This window comes from Nerophis lumbriciformis, linkage group LG11 (assembly GCF_033978685.3).
Source record: "Nerophis lumbriciformis linkage group LG11, RoL_Nlum_v2.1, whole genome shotgun sequence".
NCBI classification, from domain to species: domain Eukaryota; kingdom Metazoa; phylum Chordata; class Actinopteri; order Syngnathiformes; family Syngnathidae; genus Nerophis; species Nerophis lumbriciformis.
Window position 1 is genome coordinate 51,638,086 of NC_084558.2, and position 22,742 is coordinate 51,660,827.

A 22,742-nucleotide genomic window follows, 5' to 3' on the forward strand; every position below is an offset into this window, starting at 1 on the left:
CTTTTCTACCTTCAATATCCTGTTACCTTGATCCTCTCCAAATTGGACTAAATCCAGTTAAAATCCAAGTAAAAGCCCAATAATACTAGTATAACGCTTTTCTACCTTCAATATCCTGTTACCTTGATCCACACTATGAAGAACTCTCCAAATTGGACAAAATCCAGTTAAAATGCAAGTAAAAGCCCAATAATACTAGTATAATGCTTTTCTACCTTCAATATCCTGTTACCTTGATCCACACTATGTAGAACTCTCCAAATTAGACTAAATCTAGTTAAAATCCAAGTAAAAGCCCAATAATACTAGTATAGTGCTTTTCTACCTTCAATATCCTGTTACCTTGATCCATACTATGTAGAACTCTCCAAATTAGACTAAATCTAGTTAAAATGCCAGTGAAAGCCCAATAATACTAGTATAGTGCTTTTCTACCTTCAATATGCTGTTACCTTGATCCACACTATGTAGAACTCTCCAAATTGGACTAAATCTAGTTAAAATGCAAGTTAAAGCCCAATAATACTAGTATAATGCTTTTCTACCTTCAATATCCTGTTACCTTGATCCACACTATGTAGAACTCTCCAAATTGGACTAAATCTAGTTAAAATGCAAATTAAAGCCCAATAATAATGCTTTTCTACCTTCAATATCCTGTTACCTTGATCCACACTATGAAGAACTCTCCAACTTGGACTAAATCTAGTTAAAATGCAAGTTAAAGCCCAATAATACTAGTATAGTGCTTTTCCACCTTCAATATCCTGTTACCTTGATCCTCTCCAAATTGGACTAAATCCTGTTAAAATGCAAGTAAAAGCCCAATAATACTAGTATAACGCTTTTCTACCTTCAATATCCTGTTACCTTGATCCACACTATGTAGAACTCTCCAAATTGGACTACATCTAGTTAAAATGCTAGTAAAAGCCCAATAATACTAGTATAGAGCTTTTCTACCTTCAATATCCTGTTACCTTGATCCTCTCCAAATTGGACTAAATCCAGTTAAAATGCCAGTAAAAGCCCAATAATACTAGTATAATGCTTTTCTACCTTCAATATCCTGTTACCTTGATCCACACTATGAAGAAATCTCCAACTTGGACTAAATCTAGTTAAAATGCAAGTTAAAGCCCAATAATACTAGTATAGTGCTTTTCCACCTTCAATATCCTGTTACCTTGATCCACACTATGTAGAACTCTCCAAATTGGACTAAATCCAGTTAAAATGCAAGTAAAAGCCCAATAATACTAGTATAACGCTTTTCTACCTTCAATATCCTGTTACTTTGATCCTCTCCAAATTGGACTAAATCTCGTTAAAATGCCAATAAAAGCCCAATAATACTAGTATAGTGGTTTTCTACCTTCAATATCCTGTTACCTTGATCCACATTATTTAGAACTCTCCAAATTGGACTAAATCCCGTTAAAATGCAAGTTAAAGCCCAATAATACTAGTATAGTGCTTTTCTACCTTCAATATCCTGTTACCTTGATCCACACTATGTAGAACTCTCCAAATTGGACTAAATCCAGTTAAAATGCAAGTTAAAGGCCAATAAAACTAGTATAGTGCTTTTCTACCATCAGTATCCTGTTACCTTGATCCACATTATTTAGAACTCTCCAAATTGGACTAAATCTCGTTAAAATGCCAGTAAAAGCCCAATAATACTTGTATAGTGCTTTTCTACCTTCAATATCCTGTTACCTTGATCCACACTATGTAGAACTCTCCAAATTGGACTAAATCTCGTTAAAATGCCAGTAAAAGCCCAATAATACTAGTATAACGCTTTTCTACCTTCAATATGCTGTTACCTTGATCCACACTATGTAGAACTCTCCAAATTGGACTAAATCTAGTTAAAATGCCAGTAAAAGCCCAATAATACTAGTATAACGCTTTTCTACCTTCAATATCCTGTTACCTTGATCCACACTATGTAGAACTCTCCAAATTAGACTAAATCTAGTTAAAATGCAAGTTAAAGCCCAATAATACTCGTATAGTGCTTTTCTACCTTCAATATCCTGTTACCTTGATCCACATTATTTAGAACTCTCCAAATTGGACTAAATCTCGTTAAAATGCCAGTAAAAGCCCAATAATACTAGTATAACGCTTTTCTACCTTCAATATCCTGTTACCTTGATCCACACTATGAAGAAATCTCCAACTTGGACTAAATCTAGTTAAAATGCAAGTTAAAGCCCAATAATACTAGTATAGAGCTTTTCTACCTTCAATATCCTGTTACCTTGATCCTCTCCAAATTGGACTAAATCCTGTTAAAATGCAAGTAAAAGCCCAATAATACTAGTATAACGCTTTTCTACCTTCAATATCCTGTTACCTTGATCCACACTATGTAGAACTCTCCAAATTAGACTAAATCTAGTTAAAATGCAAGTAAAAGCCCAATAATACTAGTATAGAGCTTTTCTACCTTCAATATCCTGTTACCTTGATCCTCTCCAAATTGGACTAAATCCTGTGAAAATGCAAGTAAAAGCCCAATAATACTAGTATAACGCTTTTCTACCTTCAATATCCTGTTACCTTGATCCACACTATGAAGAACTCTCCAAATGGGACTAAATCCAGTTAAAATGCAAGTAAAAGCCCAATAATATTAGTATAGTGCTTTTCTACCTTCAATATCCTGTTACCTTGATCCTCTCCAAATTGGACAAAATCTCGTTAAAATGCAAGTAAAAGCCCAATAATACTAGTATAATGCTTTTCTACCTTCAATATCCTGTTACCTTGATCCACACTATGTAGAACTCTCCAAATTGGACAAAATCCAGTTAAAATGCCAGTAAAAGCCCAATAATACTCGTATAGTGCTTTTCTACCTTCAATATCCTGTTACCTTGATCCTCTCCAAATTGGACTAAATCCAGTTAAAATCCAAGTAAAAGCCCAATAATACTAGTATAACGCTTTTCTACCTTCAATATCCTGTTACCTCGATCCACACTATGTACAACTCTCCAAATTGGACTACATCTAGTTAAAATGCCAGTTTAAGCCCAGAAGGTACCTGCAGGTACCATTCATTTGCAGACATCAACACTTTGTTTTCCCCTTCTCAGTTGATTCAGGATGAAATTAAAGCTCTCGTGCAGCTCCAGAACCGCCAGGCCAGCCTCCAGCAGCACGCGGACTTCCCACAAACCCCGACCGTCAAAACCGGCGACGGCACCAAGGACTTCATCCTGCCCTTCATCCCCGCCGACTGCGCCTTCCCCCGACGCCTGGCCAGCGACAGCGACAGCCCGGCCGCCCCGGCTCTCTCCCCGTTCAGCTCCCCGTCGCCGCCGCTACAAAGGTCGGAGACGGCCAACCCCGGCGAGGAGCGCACGGCCACGGTGCTCAGCAGCGGCTACGGGACTCTTTCCACCTGGGAAACGGGGCCGGAAGCTGAGCCCAGGTGTACCGCCGGCGTCCAGGAAGACGGCGAGGAGAGTCATGAGGCCTCAGTCCACCAGCAGAGAACCTGTGGGTGTGTACTTCTGCTTTTTCTACAAAGTTCTACATTATTTAGCAGGTCAATAGTATTGTGTTGTTTGAACTTAAGCAGTTTAAAAGTGATTTCAGTACTGAGAACACGTCGTTTGATGTGTCTTTAGCTTAATAATAACAACGAGATGAGGCCATTCCTGAAGGAATTGCGTGTGAATGCTCCAATGCTGAAGTTTACCTGAAATGCTGACAGAATGTAGTATGAATAGTTTGAATGTTGAAGAGTTTGAATTTCCAGGAAAACCGGAATTTGATTTGAAACTTGGGAAAGTGTTAGTTTGAATGTCCAGAACGAATTGAATGTGGAATGGTTTAAATAGGTTGAAAAATGTGGGAAATGTGGACGTATGAAACATGGACAAATCATTTTGAATGGGGAAAATGTCCCTAAAAACTGAGAATTGAAGGAAATCAGGGAGTTGTTTGAAAGGGAGTACACGATTCCTGGAGAGGCTGAATTATTTGAAGTTGGAAGGGTTTGGATCGGATAAAAAAATGTGGGAGTTGTGGAACTTTGAAAAATGTCCCATTCTTTTCAATGGGAATTTCAGGAAAAGAGGGAATTTTTTTGAAAATGCAAATACATTTTAAAGCTCTGAATCAGTTGAAATGGTTGGTGTTAGTATCTTTCAAATTTTAAATTGAGAAATGGTATCACGGAATTCCTGGAATTTTCGGGAAAACCAAAAAACAACTTAGTTTTTTGTCCTGATTAAGAGGAATGTTTTGACAGTGGAACGGTTGAAGTGGGTTGACAAATGTGGAAGGAGTGGTCGACACAAAAAAGGGTGAAAATAGGGTTTGAAAAACTGGGAATTCTGGAAATTCCTGGGATTTTTTTTAACTTGAAAAAATGATAGTTTGAATGTCCAGAATGGTGGAATGTGTTGAAGGTGGAATGGTTTGAATCCGTTGAAAAATGTGGAAATTGTGGAAGATTGAAAAATGGCCAATTCATTTTGTATGGGAAAAATTTCCAGGAAAACCGGAATTTGGTTTGGAACTTGGGAAAGTGTTAGTTTGAATGTCCAGAACGAATTGAATGTGTTGAAGGTGGAATAATTTTAAATAGGTTGAAAAATGTGGGAATTGTGGAAGTGTGAAAAATGGACAATTCATTTTGAATGGGGAAAATGTCCCTAAAAACTGAGAATTGTAGGAAATCCGGGAGTTTTTTTTTTTTTTTTTTTACAATTGTTGAAAGGGATTACACAATTCCTGAAGAGGCTGAACATTTTGAAGTTGGAAGGGTTTGAATCAGATAAAAAATGTGGGAGTTGTGGAACTTTGAAAAATGTCCCATTCTTTTCAATGGTAATTTCAGGAAAAGAGGGAATGTTTTGGAAAATGCAAATACATTTTAAAGCTCTGAATCAGTTGAAATGTTTGGTGTTGGTATCTTTCAAATTTTAAATTGAGAAATGGTATCACGGAATTCCTGGAATTTTCGGGAAAACCAAAAAACAACTTAGTTTTTTGTCCTGATTAAGAGGAATGTTTTGACGGTGGAACGGTTGAAGTGGGTTGACAAATGTGGAAGGAGTAGTCGACAGAAAAAAGGGTGAAAATAGGGGTTTGAAAAACTGGGAATTCTGGAAATTCCTGGAATTTTTTTGAACTTGAAAAAATGATAGTTTGAATGTCTCTGATGGTGGAATGTGTTGAAGGTGGAATGGTTTGAATCGGTTGAAAAATGTGGAAATTATGGAAGTTTGAAAAATGGCCAATTCATTTTGAATGGGAACAATTTCCAGGAAAACCGGAATTTGGTTTGGAACTTGGGAAAGTGTTAGTTTGAATGTCCAGAACGAATTGAATGTGGAATAGTTTAAATAGGTTGAAAAATGTGGGAATTGTGGACGTATGAAACATGGACAATTCATTTTGAATGGGGAAAATGTCCCTAAAAACTGAGAATTGAAGGAAATCAGGGAGTTGTTTTTTTTTTACAATTGTTGAAAGGGAGTACATGATTCCTGGAGAGGCTGAATATTTTGAAGTTGGAAGGGTTTGAATCGGATAAAAAATGTGGGAGTTGTGGAACTTTGAAAAATGTCCCATTCTTTTCAATGGGAATTTCAGGAAAAGAGGGAATTTTTTGGAAAATGCAAATACATTTTAAAGCTCTGAATCAGTTGAAATGTTTGGTGTTGGAATCTTTCAAATTTTAAATTGAGAAATGGTATCACGGAATTCCTGGAATTTTCGGGAAAACCAAAAAACAACTTAGTTTTTTGTCCTGATTTAAGAGGAATGTTTTGATGGTGGAACGGTTGAAGTGGGTTGAAAAATGTGGAAGGAGTAGTCGACAGAAAAAAGGGTGAAAATAGAGGTTTGAAAAACTGGGAATTCTGGAAATTCCTGGAATTTTTTTGAACTTGAAAATATGATAGTTTGAATGTCTCTGGTGGTGGAATGTGTTGAAGGTGGAATGGTTTGAATCGGTTGAAAAATGTGGAAATTATGGAAGTTTGAAAAATGGCCAATTCATTTTGAATGGGAACAATTTCCAGGAAAACCGGAATTTGGTTTGGAACTTGGGAAAGTGTTAGTTTGACTGTCCAGAACGAATTGAATGTGGAATGGTTTAAATAGGTTGAAAAATGCGGGAAATGTGGACGTATGAAACATGGACAATTCATTTTGAATGGGGAAAATGTCCCTAAAAACTGAGAATTGAAGGAAATCAGGGAGTTGTTTTTTTTTTACAATTGTTGAAAGGGAGTACACGATTCCTGGAGAGGCTGAATATTTTGAAGTTGGAAGGGTTTGAATCGGATAAAAAATGTGGGAGTTGTGGAACTTTGAAAATTGTCCCATTCTTTTCAATGGGAATTTCAGGAAAAGAGGGAATTTTTGGGAAAAGGCAAATACATTTTAAAGCTCTGAATCAGTTGAAATGTTTGGTGTTGGTATCTTTCAAATTTTAAATTGAGAAATGGTATCACGGAATTCCTGGAATTTTCGGGAAAACCAAAAAACAACTTAGTTTTTTGTCTTGATTTAAGAGGAATGTTTTGACGGTGGAACGGTTGAAGTGGGTTGAAAAATGTGGAAGGAGTAGTCGACAGAAAAAAGGGTGAAAATAGAGGTTTGAAAAACTGGGAATTCTGGAAATTCCTGGAATTTTTTTGAACTTGAAAAAAATGATAGTTTGAATGTCTCTGGTGGTGGAATGTGTTGAATGTGGAATGGTTTGAATCGGTTGAAAAATGTGGAAATTATGGAAGTTTGAAAAATGGCCAATTCATTTTGAATGGGAACAATTTCCAGGAAAACCGGAATTTGGTTTGGAACTTGGGAAAGTGTTAGTTTGAATGTCCAGAACGAATTGAATGTGGAATAGTTTAAATAGGTTGAAAAATGTGGGAATTGTGGACGTATGAAACATGGACAATTCATTTTGAATTGGGAAAATGTCCCTAAAAACTGAGAATTGAAGGAAATCAGGGAGTTGTTTTTTTTTTACAATTGTTGAAAGGGAGTACACGATTCCTGGAGAGGCTGAATATTTTGAAGTTGGAAGGGTTTGAATCAGATAAAAAATGTGGGAGTTGTGGAACTTTGAAAAATGTCCCATTCTTTTCAATGGGAATTTCAGGAAAAGAGGGAATTTTTTGGAAAATGCAAATACATTTTAAAGCTCTGAATCAGTTGAAATGTTTGGTGTTGGTATCTTTCAAATTTTAAATTGAGAAATGGTATCACGGAATTCCTGGAATTTTCGGGAAAACCAAAAAACAACTTAGTTTTATGTCCTGATTAAGAGGAATGTTTTGACGGTGGAACGGTTGAAGTGGGTTGAAAAATGTGGAAGGAGTGGTCGACACAAAAAAGGGTGAAAATAGGGTTTGAAAAACTAGGAATTCTGGAAATTCCTGGGATTTTTTTGAACTTGAAAAAATGATAGTTTGAATGTCTCGGATGGTGGAATGTGTTGAAGGTGGAATTGTTTGAATCGGTTGAAAATGTGGAAATGGTGGAGGTTTGAAAAATGGTCAATTCATTTTGAATGGGGAAAATGTCCCTAAAAACGGAAAATTCTAGAAAATCCAGGAGTTTTTTTTTTACAATTGTTGAAAGTGAGTACACAATTCCTGAAAAGGCTGAATATTTTGAAGTTGGAAGGGTTTGGATCTGATAAAAAAAAATCTGGGAGTTGTGGAACTTTGAAAAATGTCCTGTTCATTTCAATGGGAATTTGGGAATTTCAGGAAAAGAGGGAATTCTTTGGAAAATGCAAATAAATTTGAATGTTCTGAATCAGTTGGAATGGTTGGTGTTGGTGGTATATCTTTCAAATGATAAATTGAGAAATGGTATCACGGAATTCCTGGAATTTTCGGGAAAACCAAAAAACAACTTAGTTTTTTGTCCCGATTAAGGGGAATGTTTTGACGGTGGAACGGTTGAAGTGGGTTGAAAAATGTGGAAGGAGTGGTCGACACAAAAAAGGGTGAAAATAGGGTTTGAAAAACTAGGAATTCTGGAAATTCCTGGGATTTTTTTGAACTTGAAAAAATGATAGTTTGAATGTCTCGGATGGTGGAATGTGTTGAAGGTGGAATGGTTTGAATCGGTTGAAAAATGTGGAAATTATGGAAGTTTGAAAAATGGCCAATTCATTTTGAATCGGAACAATTTCCAGGAAAACCGGAATTTGGTTTGGAACTTGGGAAAGTGTTAGTTTGAATGTCCAGAACGAATTGAATGTGGAATGGTTTAAATAGGTTGAAAAATGTGGGAATTGTGGACGTATGAAACATGGACAATTCATTTTGAATGGGGAAAATGTCCCTAAAAACTGAGAATTGAAGGAAATCAGGGAGTTGTTTTTTTTACAATTGTTGAAAGGGAGTACACGATTCCTGGAGAGGCTGAATATTTTGAAGTTGGAATGGTTTGAATCAGATAAAAAATGTGGGAGTTGTGGAACTTTGAAAAATGTCCCATTCTTTTCAATGGGAATTTCAGGAAAAGAGGGAATTTTTTGGAAAATGCAAATACATTTTAAAGCTCTGAATCAGTTGAAATGTTTGGTGTTGGTATCTTTCAAATTTTAAATTGAGAAATGGTATCACGGAATTCCTGGAATTTTCGGGAAAACCAAAAAACAACTTAGTTTTTTGTCCTGATTAAGAGGAATGTTTTGACGGTGGAACGGTTGAAGTGGGTTGACAAATGTGGAAGGAGTGGTCGACACAAAAAAGGGTGAAAATAGGGTTTGAAAAACTGGGAATTCTGGAAATTCCTGGGATTTTTTTTAACTTGAAAAAATGATAGTTTGAATGTCCAGAATGGTGGAATGTGTTGAAGGTGGAATGGTTTGAATCCGTTGAAAAATGTGGAAATTGTGGAAGATTGAAAAATGGCCAATTCATTTTGTATGGGAAAAATTTCCAGGAAAACCGGAATTTGGTTTGGAACTTGGGAAAGTGTTAGTTTGAATGTCCAGAACGAATTGAATGTGTTGAAGGTGGAATAATTTTAAATAGGTTGAAAAATGTGGGAATTGTGGAAGTGTGAAAAATGGACAATTCATTTTGAATGGGGAAAATGTCCCTAAAAACTGAGAATTGTAGGAAATCCGGGAGTTTTTTTTTTTTTTTTTTTTTACAATTGTTGAAAGGGATTACACAATTCCTGAAGAGGCTGAACATTTTGAAGTTGGAAGGGTTTGAATCAGATAAAAAATGTGAGAGTTGTGGAACTTTGAAAAATGTCCCATTCTTTTCAATGGTAATTTCAGGAAAAGAGGGAATGTTTTGGAAAATGCAAATACATTTTAAAGCTCTGAATCAGTTGAAATGTTTGGTGTTGGTATCTTTCAAATTTTAAATTGAGAAATGGTATCACGGAATTCCTGGAATTTTCGGGAAAACCAAAAAACAACTTAGTTTTTTGTCCTGATTAAGAGGAATGTTTTGACAGTGGAACGGTTGAAGTGGGTTGACAAATGTGGAAGGAGTAGTCGACAGAAAAAAGGGTGAAAATAGGGGTTTGAAAAACTGGGAATTCTGGAAATTCCTGGAATTTTTTTGAACTTGAAAAAATGATAGTTTGAATGTCTCTGATGGTGGAATGTGTTGAAGGTGGAATGGTTTGAATCGGTTGAAAAATGTGGAAATTATGGAAGTTTGAAAAATGGCCAATTCATTTTGAATGGGAACAATTTCCAGGAAAACCGGAATTTGGTTTGGAACTTGGGAAAGTGTTAGTTTGAATGTCCAGAACGAATTGAATGTGGAATAGTTTAAATAGGTTGAAAAATGTGGGAATTGTGGACGTATGAAACATGGACAATTCATTTTGAATGGGGAAAATGTCCCTAAAAACTGAGAATTGAAGGAAATCAGGGAGTTGTTTTTTTTACAATTGTTGAAAGGGAGTACATGATTCCTGGAGAGGCTGAATATTTTGAAGTTGTAAGGGTTTGAATCGGATAAAAAATGTGGGAGTTGTGGAACTTTGAAAAATGTCCCATTCTTTTCAATGGGAATTTCAGGAAAAGAGGGAATTTTTTGGAAAATGCAAATACATTTTAAAGCTCTGAATCAGTTGAAATGTTTGGTGTTGGTATCTTTCAAATTTTAAATTGAGAAATGGTATCACGGAATTCCTGGAATTTTCGGGAAAACCAAAAAACAACTTAGTTTTTTGTCCTGATTAAGAGGAATGTTTTGACGGTGGAACGGTTGAAGTGGGTTGACAAATGTGGAAGGAGTGGTCGACACAAAAAAGGGTGAAAATAGGGTTTGAAAAACTAGGAATTCTGGAAATTCCTGGGATTTTTTTGAACTTGAAAAAATGATAGTTTGAATGTCTCGGATGGTGGAATGTGTTGAAGGTGGAATGGTTTGAATCGGTTGAAAATGTGGAAATGGTGGAGGTTTGAAAAATGGTCAATTCATTTTGAATGGGGAAAATGTCCCTAAAAACTGAGAATTCTAGAAAATCCAGGAGTTTTGTTTTTTTTACAATTGTTGAAAGGGAGTACACAATTCCTGAAGAGGCTGAATATTTTGAAGTTGGAAGGGTTTGAATCAGATAAAAAATGTGGGAGTTGTGGAACTTTGAAAAATGTCCCATTCTTTTCAATGGGAATTTCAGGAAAAGAGGGAATGTTTTGGAAAATGCAAATACATTTTAAAGCTCTGAATCAGTTGAAATGTTTGGTGTTGGTATCTTTCAAATTTTAAATTGAGAAATGGTATCACGGAATTCCTGGAATTTTCGGGAAAACCAAAAAACAACTTAGTTTTTTGTCCTGATTAAGAGGAATGTTTTGACGGTGGAACGGTTGAAGTGGGTTGACAAATGTGGAAGGAGTGGTCGACAGAAAAAAGGGTGAAAATAGGGGTTTGAAAAACTGGGAATTCTGGAAATTCCTGGAATAGTTTGAATGTCTCTGATGGTGGAATGAGTGTGTTGAAGGTGGAATGGTTTGAATCGGTTGAAAATGTGGAAATGGTGGAGGTTTGAAAAATGGTCAATTCATTTTGAATGGGGAAAATGTCCCTAAAAACGGAGAATTCTAGAAAATCCAGGAGTTTTTTTTTTACAATTGTTGAAAGTGAGTACACAATTCCTGAAAAGGCTGAATATTTTGAAGTTGGAAGGGTTTGGATCTGATAAAAAAAGATGTGGGTGTTGTGGAACTTTGAAAAATGTCCTGTTCATTTCAATGGGAATTTGGGAATTTCAGGAAAAGAGGGAATTCTTTGGAAAATGCAAAGAAATTTGAATGTTCTGAATCAGTTGGAATGGTTGGTGTTGGTGGTATATCTTTCAAATGTTAATTTGAGAAATGGTATTATGGAATTCCTGGAGTTTTTTGTCCTGATTAAGAGGAATGTTTTGACGGTGGAACGGTTGAAAAATGTGGAAGGAGTGGTCGACACAAAAAAGGGTGAAAATAGGGTTTGAAAAACTGGGAATTCTGGAAATTCCTGGGATTTTTTTGAACTTGAAAAAAATGATAGTTTGAATGTCTCGGATGGTGGAATGTGTTGAAGGTGGAATGGTTTGAATCGGTTGAAAAATGTGGAAATTATGGAAGTTTGAGAAATGGCCAATTCATTTTGAATGGGAACAATTTCCAGGAAAACCGGAATTTGGTTTGGAACTTGGGAAAGTGTTAGTTTGAATGTCCAGAACGAATTGAATGTGGAATGGTTTAAATAGGTTGAAAAATGTGGGAATTGTGGACGTATGAAACATGGACAATTCATTTTGAATGGGGAAAATGTCCCTAAAAACTGAGAATTGAAGGAAATCAGGGAGTTGTTTTTTTTACAATTGTTGAAAGGGAGTACATGATTCCTGGAGAGGCTGAATATTTTGAAGTTGGAAGGGTTTGAATCGGATAAAAAATGTGGGAGTTGTGGAACTTTGAAAAATGTCCCATTCTTTTCAATGGGAATTTCAGGAAAAGAGGGAATTTTTTTGGAAAATGCAAATACATTTTAAAGCTCTGAATCAGTTGAAATGTTTGGTGTTGGTATCTTTCAAATTTTAAATTGAGAAATGGTATCACGGAATTCCTGGAATTTTCGGGAAAACCAAAAAACAACTTAGTTTTTTGTCCTGATTAAGAGGAATGTTTTGACGGTGGAACGGTTGAAGTGGGTTGACAAATGTGGAAGGAGTGGTCGACACAAAAAAGGGTGAAAATAGGGTTTGAAAAACTAGGAATTCTGGAAATTCCTGGGATTTTTTTGAACTTGAAAAAATGATAGTTTGAATGTCTCGGATGGTGGAATGTGTTGAAGGTGGAATGGTTTGAATCGGTTGAAAAATGTGGAAATTATGGAAGTTTGAACAATGGCCAATTCATTTTGAATGGGAACAATTTCCAGGAAAACCGGAATTTGGTTTGGAACTTGGGAAAGTGTTAGTTTGAATGTCCAGAACGAATTGAATGTGGAATGGTTTAAATAGGTTGAAAATGTGGGAATTGTGGACGTATGAAACATGGTCAATTCATTTTGAATGGGGAAAATGTCCCTAAAAACTGAGAATTGAAGGAAATCAGGGAGTTGTTTTTTTTACAATTGTTGAAAGGGATTACACAATTCCTGAAGAGGCTGAACATTTTGAAGTTGGAAGGGTTTGAATCAGATAAAAAATGTGGGAGTTGTGGAACTTTGAAAAATGTCCCATTCTTTTCAATGGTAATTTCAGGAAAAGAGGGAATGTTTTGGAAAATGCAAATACATTTTAAAGCTCTGAATCAGTTGAAATGTTTGGTGTTGGTATCTTTCAAATTTTAAATTGAGAAATGGTATCACGGAATTTCTGGAATTTTTGGGAAAACAAAAAAACAACTTAGTTTTTTGTCCTGATTAAGAGGAATGTTTTGACGGTGGAACGGTTGAAGTGGGTTGAAAAATGTGGAAGGAGTGGTCGACACAAAAACGTGTGAAAATAGGGTTTGAAAAACTGGGAATTCTGGAAATTCCTGGAATTTTTTTAACTTGAAAAAATAATAGTTTTAATGTCTCTGGTGGTGGAATGTGTTGAAGGTGGAATTGTTTGAATCGGTTGAAAAATGAGGAAATGGTGGAGGTTTGAAAAATGGTCAATTCATTTTGAATGGGGAAAATGTCCCTAAAAACGGAGAATTCTAGAAAATCCAGGAGTTTTTTTTTTTTTACAATTGTTGAAAGTGAGTACACAATTCCTAAAAAGGCTGAATATTTTGAAGTTGGAAGGGTTTGGATCTGATAAAAAAAATGTGGGAGTTGTGGAACTTTGAAGAATGTTCTGTTCATTTCAATGGGAATTTGGGAATTTCAGGAAAAGAGGGAATTCTTTGGAAAATGCAAAGAAATTTGAATGTTCTGAATCAGTTGAAATGGTTGGTGTTGGTGGTATATCTTTCAAATGTTAAATTGAGAAATGGTATTATGGAATTCCTGGAATTTCAGGAAAACCAAAAAACAACTTAGTTTTTTGTCCTGATTAAGAGGAATGTTTTGACGGTGGAACGGTTGAAGTGGGTTGAAAAATGTGGAAGGAGTGGTCGACACAAAAAAGGGTGAAAATAGGGTTTGAAAAACTAGGAATTCTTGAAATTCCTGGGATTTTTTTTAACTTGAAAAAAATGATAGTTTGAATGTCTCGGATGGTGGAATGTGTTGAAGGTGGAATGGTTTGAATCGTTTGAAAAATGTGGAAATTATGGAAGTTTGAAAAATGGCCAATTCATTTTGAATGGGAACAATTTCCAGGAAAACCGGAATTTGGTTTGGAACTTGGGAAAATGTTAGTTTGAATGTCCAGAACGAATTGAATGTGGAATGGTTTAAATAGGTTGAAAAATGTGGGAAATGTGGACGTATGGAACATGGACAATTCATTTTGAATGGGGAAAATGTCCCTAAAAACTGAGAATTGAAGGAAATCAGGGAGTTGGTTTTTTTACAATTGTTGAAAGGGAGTACACGATTCCTGGAGAGGCTGAATATTTTGAAGTTGGAAGGGTTTGAATCAGATAAAAAATGTGGGAGTTGTGGAACTTTGAAAAATGTCCCATTCTTTTCAATGGGAATTTCAGGAAAAGAGGGAATTTTCTGGAAAATGCAAATACATTTTAAAGCTCTGAATCAGTTGAAATGTTTGGTGTTGGTATCTTTCAAATTTTAAATTGAGAAATGGTATCACGGAATTTCTGGAATTTTCGGGAAAACCAAAAAACAACTTAGTTTTTTGTCCTGATTAAGAGGAATGTTTTGACGGTGGAACGGTTGAAGTGGGTTGAAAAATGTGGAAGGAGTAGTCGACAGAAAAAAGGGTGAAAATAGGGGTTTGAAAAACTGGGAATTCTGGAAATTCCTGGAATTTTTTTGAACTTGAAAAAATAATAGTTTTAATGTCTGTGATGGTGGAATGTGTTGAAGGTGGAATGGTTTGAATCGGTTGAAAATGTGGAAATGGTGGAGGTTTGAAAAATGGTCAATTCATTTTGAATGGGGAAAATGTCCCTAAAAACTGAGAATTCTCGAAAATCCAGGAGGTTTTTTTTTACAATTGTTGAAAGGGAGTACACAATTCCTGAAGAGGCTGAATATTTTGAAGTTGGAAGGGTTTGGATCTGATAAAAAAAAATGTGGGAGTTGTGGAACTTTGAAAAATGTCCTGTTCATTTCAATGGGAATTTGGGAATTTCAGGAAAAGAGGGAATTCTTTGGAAAATGCAAAGAAATTTAAATGTTCTGAATCAGTTGGAATGGTTGGTGTTGGTGGTATATCTTTCAAATGATAAATTGAGAAATGGTATTATGGAATTCCTGGAATTTCGGGGAAACCAAAAAACAACTTAGTTTTTTGTCCTGATTAAGAGGAATGTTTTGACGGTGGAACGGTTGAAAAATGTGGAAGGAGTGGTCGACACAAAAAAGGGTGAAAATAGGGTTTGAAAAACTAGGAATTCTGGAAATTCCTGGGATTTTTTTGAACTTGAAAAAAATGATAGTTTGAATGTCTCGGATGGTGGAATGTGTTGAAGGTGGAATGGTTTGAATCGGTTGAAAAATGTGGAAATTATGGAAGTTTGAAAAATGGCCAATTCATTTTGAATGGGAACAATTTCCAGGAAAACCGGAATTTGGTTTGGAACTTGGGAAAGTGTTAGTTTGAATGTCCAGAACGAATTGAATGTGTTGAAGGTGGAATGGTTTTAAATAGGCTGAAAAATGTGGGAATTGTGGAAGTGTGAAAAATGGACAATTCATTTTCCATCCAATGTTAACATGCTAACCGTTATAATGTGTCACGTACCGAGTTTAATGACTGTAAGGTATACGCCTGTGTTTGCATGCTAACAGTTAGCATGTGGCAAGTATTGAGGTATATGATTAAGGGGTAAACCCTGGTGAATTAAGCTAAAAAAAAAAAAAAAAAAAAAAAAAGTTAGCATGCTAAGAGACCCATTACCTCCCTGCTTGGCACTCAGCATCAAGGGTTGGAATTGGGGGTTAAATCACCAAAAATTATTCCCGGGCGCGGCCACAGCTGCTGCTCACTGCTCCCCTCAAATGGGTCAAATGCAGAGCTAGTGTGTGTGTGCCAATCATTGGTACTTTATTTATCATGTGTCAAGTACCAAATGATATGACTATGGGTTAAACAATAGCATAATTGGCAATAAAAAATAAGAAGTTAACAGTGTAAAATTAGCATGCCAACAGTTTGCATGTGTCTTGTACCAAGTAACATGACTCTCGGTGCTGCTGGAGTGATCGCCAATTGCCGAAGTGCAAAGAGCCAGCTGGTTCGGTCAGTGCCAAAAAAGTACTGGATTCAGTACTCATTCCTAGGGATGATAGATGGTATTTTATGGCTCCTAAAGCGTCTCTACCGTTGCAACGTCATTAAAAAGTCATTTGTGCATCACCTTTTTAATAGTCATTCCTATTTCTGCAGCCAGGTGTTGACCTCCTGGGCAATGAGGCAGAAAGTCCGTTCCAAGAAGAACAAGGCAGGTCCCTCCCAAATTCCCGAGTACGAGGAGTTGCCGCGCAGCAACGCTGAGTCAGCACGACCCCCGCCAGAGAGCACAGACTCCCAGGAACAGGAACAGGAACAGGTACAGGTACAGCCGGCCCTCCGGTGCCTTCCTCTGGTGCGCGGGTTTAATCTCTTTCTCCTCATTTCCAGCTCCAGCATCCTGCTGCCTCGTCCTCTGGGTTTTTCCCGCTGAGGAGAAGCGACAGCTTCTTGTCCGAGACCTCAGGTGACCACCGCTGTCGCCCCACCCATGTTTGGATCGGCACTTGACGCCATTTATCTCTTCAGGCCTGACTTACTGGCGCCTGAACGAGTGTGATCTGTATCACCCGCTGCCCGACGGCTTTGAGAGCGGCGCTTACTTCCTGCAAGAAGTTTCCACGGCTCAGGTGAGTTCCTCCGCGCGTAAATGCCTCCTTGCTCTCCGCCCGTGCGCGTGAAAACACATCCACATGGCGCTATAATCTAGACCAGGGGTCGGCAACCCGCGGCTCCGGAGCCGCATGCGGCTCTTTGACCACTCTGATGCATTCTTGCCAACCCTCCCGATTTTTCCGGGAGACTTCCGGATTTCACTGCCTCTCCCAGGACAAACATTCTCTGATTTTCACCCGGACAACAAAATTGAGGGCGTGCCGTGATGGCACTGCATTTTGCGTCCTCTACAACCTGTCGTCGCGTCCGCTTTTTCACCTAAGAAACAGCGTGCCGGCCCAGTCACATTTTGTATGCGGCGTCTGCTCACACACTAAGTGACAGCAACGCATACTTGTTCAACAGCCATACAGATCACACTGACGGTGGCCGTATAAACAACTATAACACTCTTACTAATATGCGCCACACTGTGAACCCACACCAAACAAGAATGACAAACACATTTCGGGAGAACATCCACACCGTAACACAACATAAACACAACAGAACAAATACCCAGAATCCCATGCATCCCTAACTCTTCCGGGCTACATTACACACCCTGCTACCACCAAACCCCGCCCACCTCAACCTACGCACGGGGGGTGGGGGGGTGTTGTTGATGTGTGGGGGGGCAGGGTTGGGGTGGCGGGCTTTGGTGGTAGCGGGGGTGTATAAAGTAGCCCGGAAGAGTTAGGGATGCATGGGATTCTGGGTATTTGTTCTGTTGTGTTACGGTGCGGATGTTCTCCCGAAATGTGTTTGTCATTGTGGCGCATATTAGTAAGAGTGTTAAAGTTGTTTATATCGCCACCCTCAGTGTGATCTGTATGGCTGTTAACCAAGTATGCATTGCTTTCACTTATGTGTGTCTGCAGAAGCCTCATATAACATGTAACTGGGCTGGCAAGCTGTTTGTTCAAGCCGTAGAGGGCGCTAAAGGTAGTGACATCACGGCACGCCCTTATTATTGTTGTTTGGGTGAAAATCAGCATACATTCGAGAGAATAGCTTCCCTGAAATTCGGGAGTCTACCGGAAAAATCGGGAGGGTTGGCAAGTGTGACGCTGTCAAGTGCCCTTCATATAAAACTTGCGGGCCGCACTAACATTACATTTCCATATTAAGGTGTGGGCCGCGTGTCTGAGACCCCTGGTTTATACATAGCACAAAGGAAAAAAAAAACTTTGTATGCAGTGTTTTTTCATTTTAAATTTCAAAAGAGTTTTGTGGCTCCCATTGTTTTCTTTCATTTGTGGAAACGGGTCAAAATGGCTCTTTGAGTGGTAAAGGTTGCCGACCCCTGATCTAGACTGTTGCAGCCAATCAGAAACCGAGAAAGAGGCTCAGTAATGAGAATAGTTTAAATTACAATACAGAACAATTCAATGTGGCCCTAATCTGATTTTTTTTTTTTATCCGATTTTTTTTCCCAGTTGACTGTTTAGACTGCAAGTAAAATGTGATTTTCATCAGACTCCAGTATAAATGTGCATCAATGTGGCCCCAACGTCACTTGCGGGCACACTTCGATAAAGTGAAAACAAAGGAAGTCGCTACTACTACAAAATAAAAGTCGCAACGCCTTTGAAAATTAGTGTTGTTGTTTTTTTTATTCGAAAGTTATATAAAGTATGAATGGATGTATATAGTGTAATATATTTGGGAGGGTTCCACTCTTTTTATGGCCGTTAAGTAAAGGACATCAGCGTGGATCTACGTGAGCTTTATTTTTCAACTCACATCCACGCAAATGCGCCACAGTGTCAATTCCAGTCCTTCAACAATCGCCACTTCTTCGGAATCAAAGTATATAATATATAAACATATATGTATGTATGTATGTATGTGTGTGTATATATATTAGGGCTGCAACTAACGATTAATTTGATAATCGATTAATCTGTCGATTATTACTTCGATTAATAATCGGATAAAAGAGACAAACTACATTTCAATCCTTTCCAGTATTTTATTGAAAACAAAACAGCATACTGGCACCATGTTCTTTCAACTTGCCAAATAAAACAAGGAAAATGTTACAAAATTGCACACTTTTGACACCCCTGCTATAAATAATAAAAAATTAAATGTGATAAATCTATGGATAAAAAGCAGAGCCTGGCGAGGCATGCACGTTTATCATAACTCTCTCTCTGTCTCTGCCCCTCCCTCACCAATGCTGCTGCACGCTAGGGATGTCCCGATCCGATATTTGGATCGGATCGGCCGCCGATATTTGCAAAAAAATGCGTATCGGCAAGGCATGGGAAAATGCCGATCCAGATCCAGTTAAAAAAACAAAACTCCGCTCCGTGTTTTCCAACGCACCGATTTAAATAGTACATTCCACTTTTCTGCTGCCCCCTATAATTTCCGTTCCGCATTTTCCAGCACACCTTCAACACATCCACAGGTCTGTGGATTCTAACGCAGTTGCTTTTAGCTGCTGGCATTACCGTACACTGCTTCTCACAGACAGCAAGCGCACCTTCTTACACACATCGCATACTGTCACGTCATACGTCACATACTGTCACGTCATGCGTCACATACGTATACGTCCTCTCCGAGCAGAGAGGTAGCAGCATGGCTAACGTTAGCTGTGATGCTAGCGCAGCCGTGCGAGCAACGCTCCCTCTAAGGTGCGCGCTTGTGCAATTGCGCACTGTTTAAACGTCCTCTGCGCATAGCAATTATATGCCACGCACAAAATCAAATAAAAAAATAAGTGCATAACAATTTTCGACATACCGACACGACAGAGAAAACAGTTTTCGTCATCATTGTTCAAATATTATAACGTTTGTCGAGACGCTTATCTCCATTCGGTGCCACACGTCCACACCATCAAAATGCTGAGGCAAAAATTTCCACATCAACACCGTATGAAAAAATTAGTGATTTTTTTAGTTGTGATTTCCTTCTCTGCATGAAAGTTTAAAAGTAGCATATATTAATGCAGTATGAAGAAGAATGTTTTAATGTAGACATGCAAGCCTTGAAAGAAAATGTTGAAAATCAAGACTACATTTCCTGCAAATGGGTGCATTTCTACCCTATATTTTAACTTTAGATTTATTTTCATATCAAACTCTTTTGGCTGTCTTTTTGACACTTACATCAGGCGCCCCCCTCCACACCCTGGATTATAAATAATGTAAATAATTCAATGTGATTATCTTGTGTGATGACTGTATTATGATGATAGTACCGTATTTTCCGCACCATAAGCCGCCCTGGGTTATAAGCCGCGCCTTCAATGAACGGCATATTTCAAAACTTTGTCCACCTATAAGCCGCCCCGTGTTATAAGCCGCATCTAACTGCGCTAAAGGAATGTCAAAAAAACAGTCAGATAGGTCAGTCAAACTTTAATAATATATTAAAAACCAGCGTGATGTGGGCGCGCATGGAGTCGTATATCAACATGGACGGAGCTGCGTGAAAAAAGCCACCCGGCCTCTTCGCGTAAACTTACCTTAACCACTCGCTCATCTTTTCTTCATCCATCCATCCCTTCGAGTTAGCTTTTATGATGACGCCGGCTGGAAAGGTCTCTTTTGGCAAGGTCTTCCTTTTGAATATCACCATGGGTGGAAGTTTCTGGCCATTAGCATGGCAAGCTAGCACCACAGTGAAGGATGACTTCTCATTCCCTGTGGTGCGAATATTCACCGTACGTGCTCCTGTTGTATCCACAGTGCGGTTCACGGGAATATCAAAAGTCAGTGGAACCTCGTCCATGTTGATAATGTTCTCTGGCCGGATCTTTTTTTCAGCTATCTTGTTTTTACAATATGCACGGAAAGTAGCCAGCTTTTCTTGAAAGTCTTTAGGCAGTTGCTGTGAAATAGTAGTCCGTGTGCGGATGGAGAGATTGCGTCTTTTCATGAACCGGAAACCTGTCGCTTAGTAGGAGCCATTTTGTGGTCTTTACAGATGTAAACACACAAAGGAAATGAAACGTAATATTCGCGCTTCTTCTTCTTCTACGCGGGCGGGTGGTTGCTTACAGTAGAAGAAGAAGCGCTTCCTGTTCTATGGGGGCGGGTGCTTACCTTGGCGGTTGCTTGCGTAGAAGAAGAAGCGCTTCCTCTTCTACGGGGAAAAAAGATGGCGGCTGTTTACCGTAGTTGCGAGACCGAAACTTTATGAAAATGAATCTTTATATTAATCCATATATAAAGCGCACCGGGTTATAAGCCGCACTGTCAGCATTTGAGTAAATTTGTGGTTTTTAGGTGCGGCTAATAGTGCGGAAAATACGGTATATATCTGATAGTATATATCTGCATCATGAATCAATTTAAGTGGACCCCGACTTAAACAAGTGTGAAAACTTATTGGGGTGTTACCATTTAGTGGTCAATTGTACGGAATATGTACTTCACTGTGCAACCTACTAATAAAAGTCTCAATCAATCAATCAAAACACATAGAATCATCATACTGCTGTGATTATATGCATCAAGTGTTCATTCAAGGCTAAGGCAAAATATCGAGATATATATCGTGTATCGCAATATGGCCTTAAAATATGGCAATATTAAAAAAAGGCCATATCGCCCAGCCCTAGTTCAATGATGCCATTTCTGTTTGTCATGTATAATTTTGTCTATTTTGTGTTTATCCTTGAATAAACAGGTCAGTTTCTTGTTACCAACCATTGTGTATTATTCAAACTCCCCTAATTCAGCTGGCTAGTTGTTATCAAGAGTACTAAAGCCCTTTTCAACATGATTCTGACAACTAAGTAGGCTAAATAACTTTAAACTTTAATACATGCTCGGATAGGCCAGTATCGGTCAGTATCGGTATCGGTCAGTATCGGTATCGGATCGGAAGTGCAAAAACAATATCGGTATCGGATCGGAAGTGCAAAAACCTGGATCGGGACATCCCTACTGCACGCACTATTTGTTTTGTTTTTAACCTTCTTAACCCTGAACGTACATTGAAAATACACGCAACCCTAACTCAAAATGCCGGACATTTGAGGCATTTAAGAAACACCGCCCGGACAGCCCTGCAAAAGAGGACATGTCCGGTGAAAAGAGGACATATGGTCAGTCTATCCTATCTATGATCGGTTCTGAAGTCTAAATGCTCCTTGCTCTTGTTAGTCGACTGCTAGCATGGGCATGCTAACTTTTTAAGCTAATTGTACTTTTTAAACTACCCGTATTTTCCGCACCATAAGGCGCCCTGGGTTAAAAGCCGCGCCTTCAATGAACGGCATATTTCTAAACTTTGTCCACCTATAAGCCGCCCGGTGTTGTAAGCCGCATCTAACTGCGCTAAAGGAATGTCAAAAAAACAGTCAGATAGGTCAGTCAAACTTTAATAATATATTAAAAACCAGCGTTCTAACAACTCTGTTCACTCCCAAAATGTACGCAAATGTGCAATCACAAACATACGTATATCAACATGGACAGAGCTGCGTGAAAAAAGCCACCCGGCCTCTTCGCGTAAACTTAAACTTACCTTAACCACTCGCTCATCTTTTCTTCATCCATCCCTTCGAGTTAGCTTTTATGATGACGCCGGCTGGAAAGGTCTCTTTTGGCAAGGTCTTCCTTTTGAATATCACCATGGGTGGAAGTTTCTGGCCATTAGCATGGCAAGCTAGAACCACAGTGGAGGATGACTTCTCATTCCCTGTGGTGCGAATATTCACCGTACGTGCTCCCGTTCCACAGTGCGGTTCACAGGAATATCAGTTGCTGTGAAATACGGTAGTAATCCGTGTGCGGATGGAGAGATTGCGTCTTTTCATGAACCGGATCCTTGTCGCTTTGTAGGAGCCATTTTGTGGTCTTTACAGATGTAAACACACAAAGGAAATGAAACGTACGGTGATATCCGCGCGCTTTTTCTTCTTCTACGCGGGCGGGTGGTTGCTTACAGTAGAAGAAGAAGCGCTTCCTGTTCTATGGGGGCGGGTGCTTACCTTGGCGGTTGCTTGCGTAGAAGAAGAAGCGCTTCCTGTTCTACCGGGAAAAAAGATGGCGGCTGTTTACCGAAGTTGCGAGACCGAAACTTTATGAAAATGAATCTTAATATTTATCCATATATAAAGCGCACCGGGTTAAAAGCCGCACTGTCAGCTTTTGAGTAAATTTGTGGTTTTTAGGTGCGGCTAATAGTGCGGAAAATACGGTATTTCTTTAAATCTAATTTTGAAGCCTTAAAGTCATATTACAACATGCAAGCTGTTGGCGTGCTAATTTTAGCATGTTAACTTTTTAACTTTTATTGCCAATTAT

The 22,742-nt window shown here is 38.4% G+C and overlaps 1 protein-coding gene across 3 annotated transcripts in view; it reads left to right on the plus strand.

The window, feature by feature from the left end:
• The window catches only part of LOC133610207 (M-phase phosphoprotein 9), a 104,654-nt gene that overhangs the window by 11,619 nt on the left and 70,293 nt on the right, over nucleotides 1-22,742 (plus strand). For 2 of the 3 annotated variants that reach the window (XM_061966317.1, XM_061966319.1), the window contains exons 5-8: nucleotides 3,114-3,523; nucleotides 15,970-16,138; nucleotides 16,204-16,279; nucleotides 16,342-16,442. In XM_061966317.1, the coding sequence (XP_061822301.1) occupies nucleotides 3,114-3,523; nucleotides 15,970-16,138; nucleotides 16,204-16,279; nucleotides 16,342-16,442 (756 nt within the window). The remainder of the gene's footprint in view (nucleotides 1-3,113; nucleotides 3,524-15,969; nucleotides 16,139-16,203; nucleotides 16,280-16,341; nucleotides 16,443-22,742) is intronic. The other variant, XM_061966318.1, reaches the window with a different exon arrangement.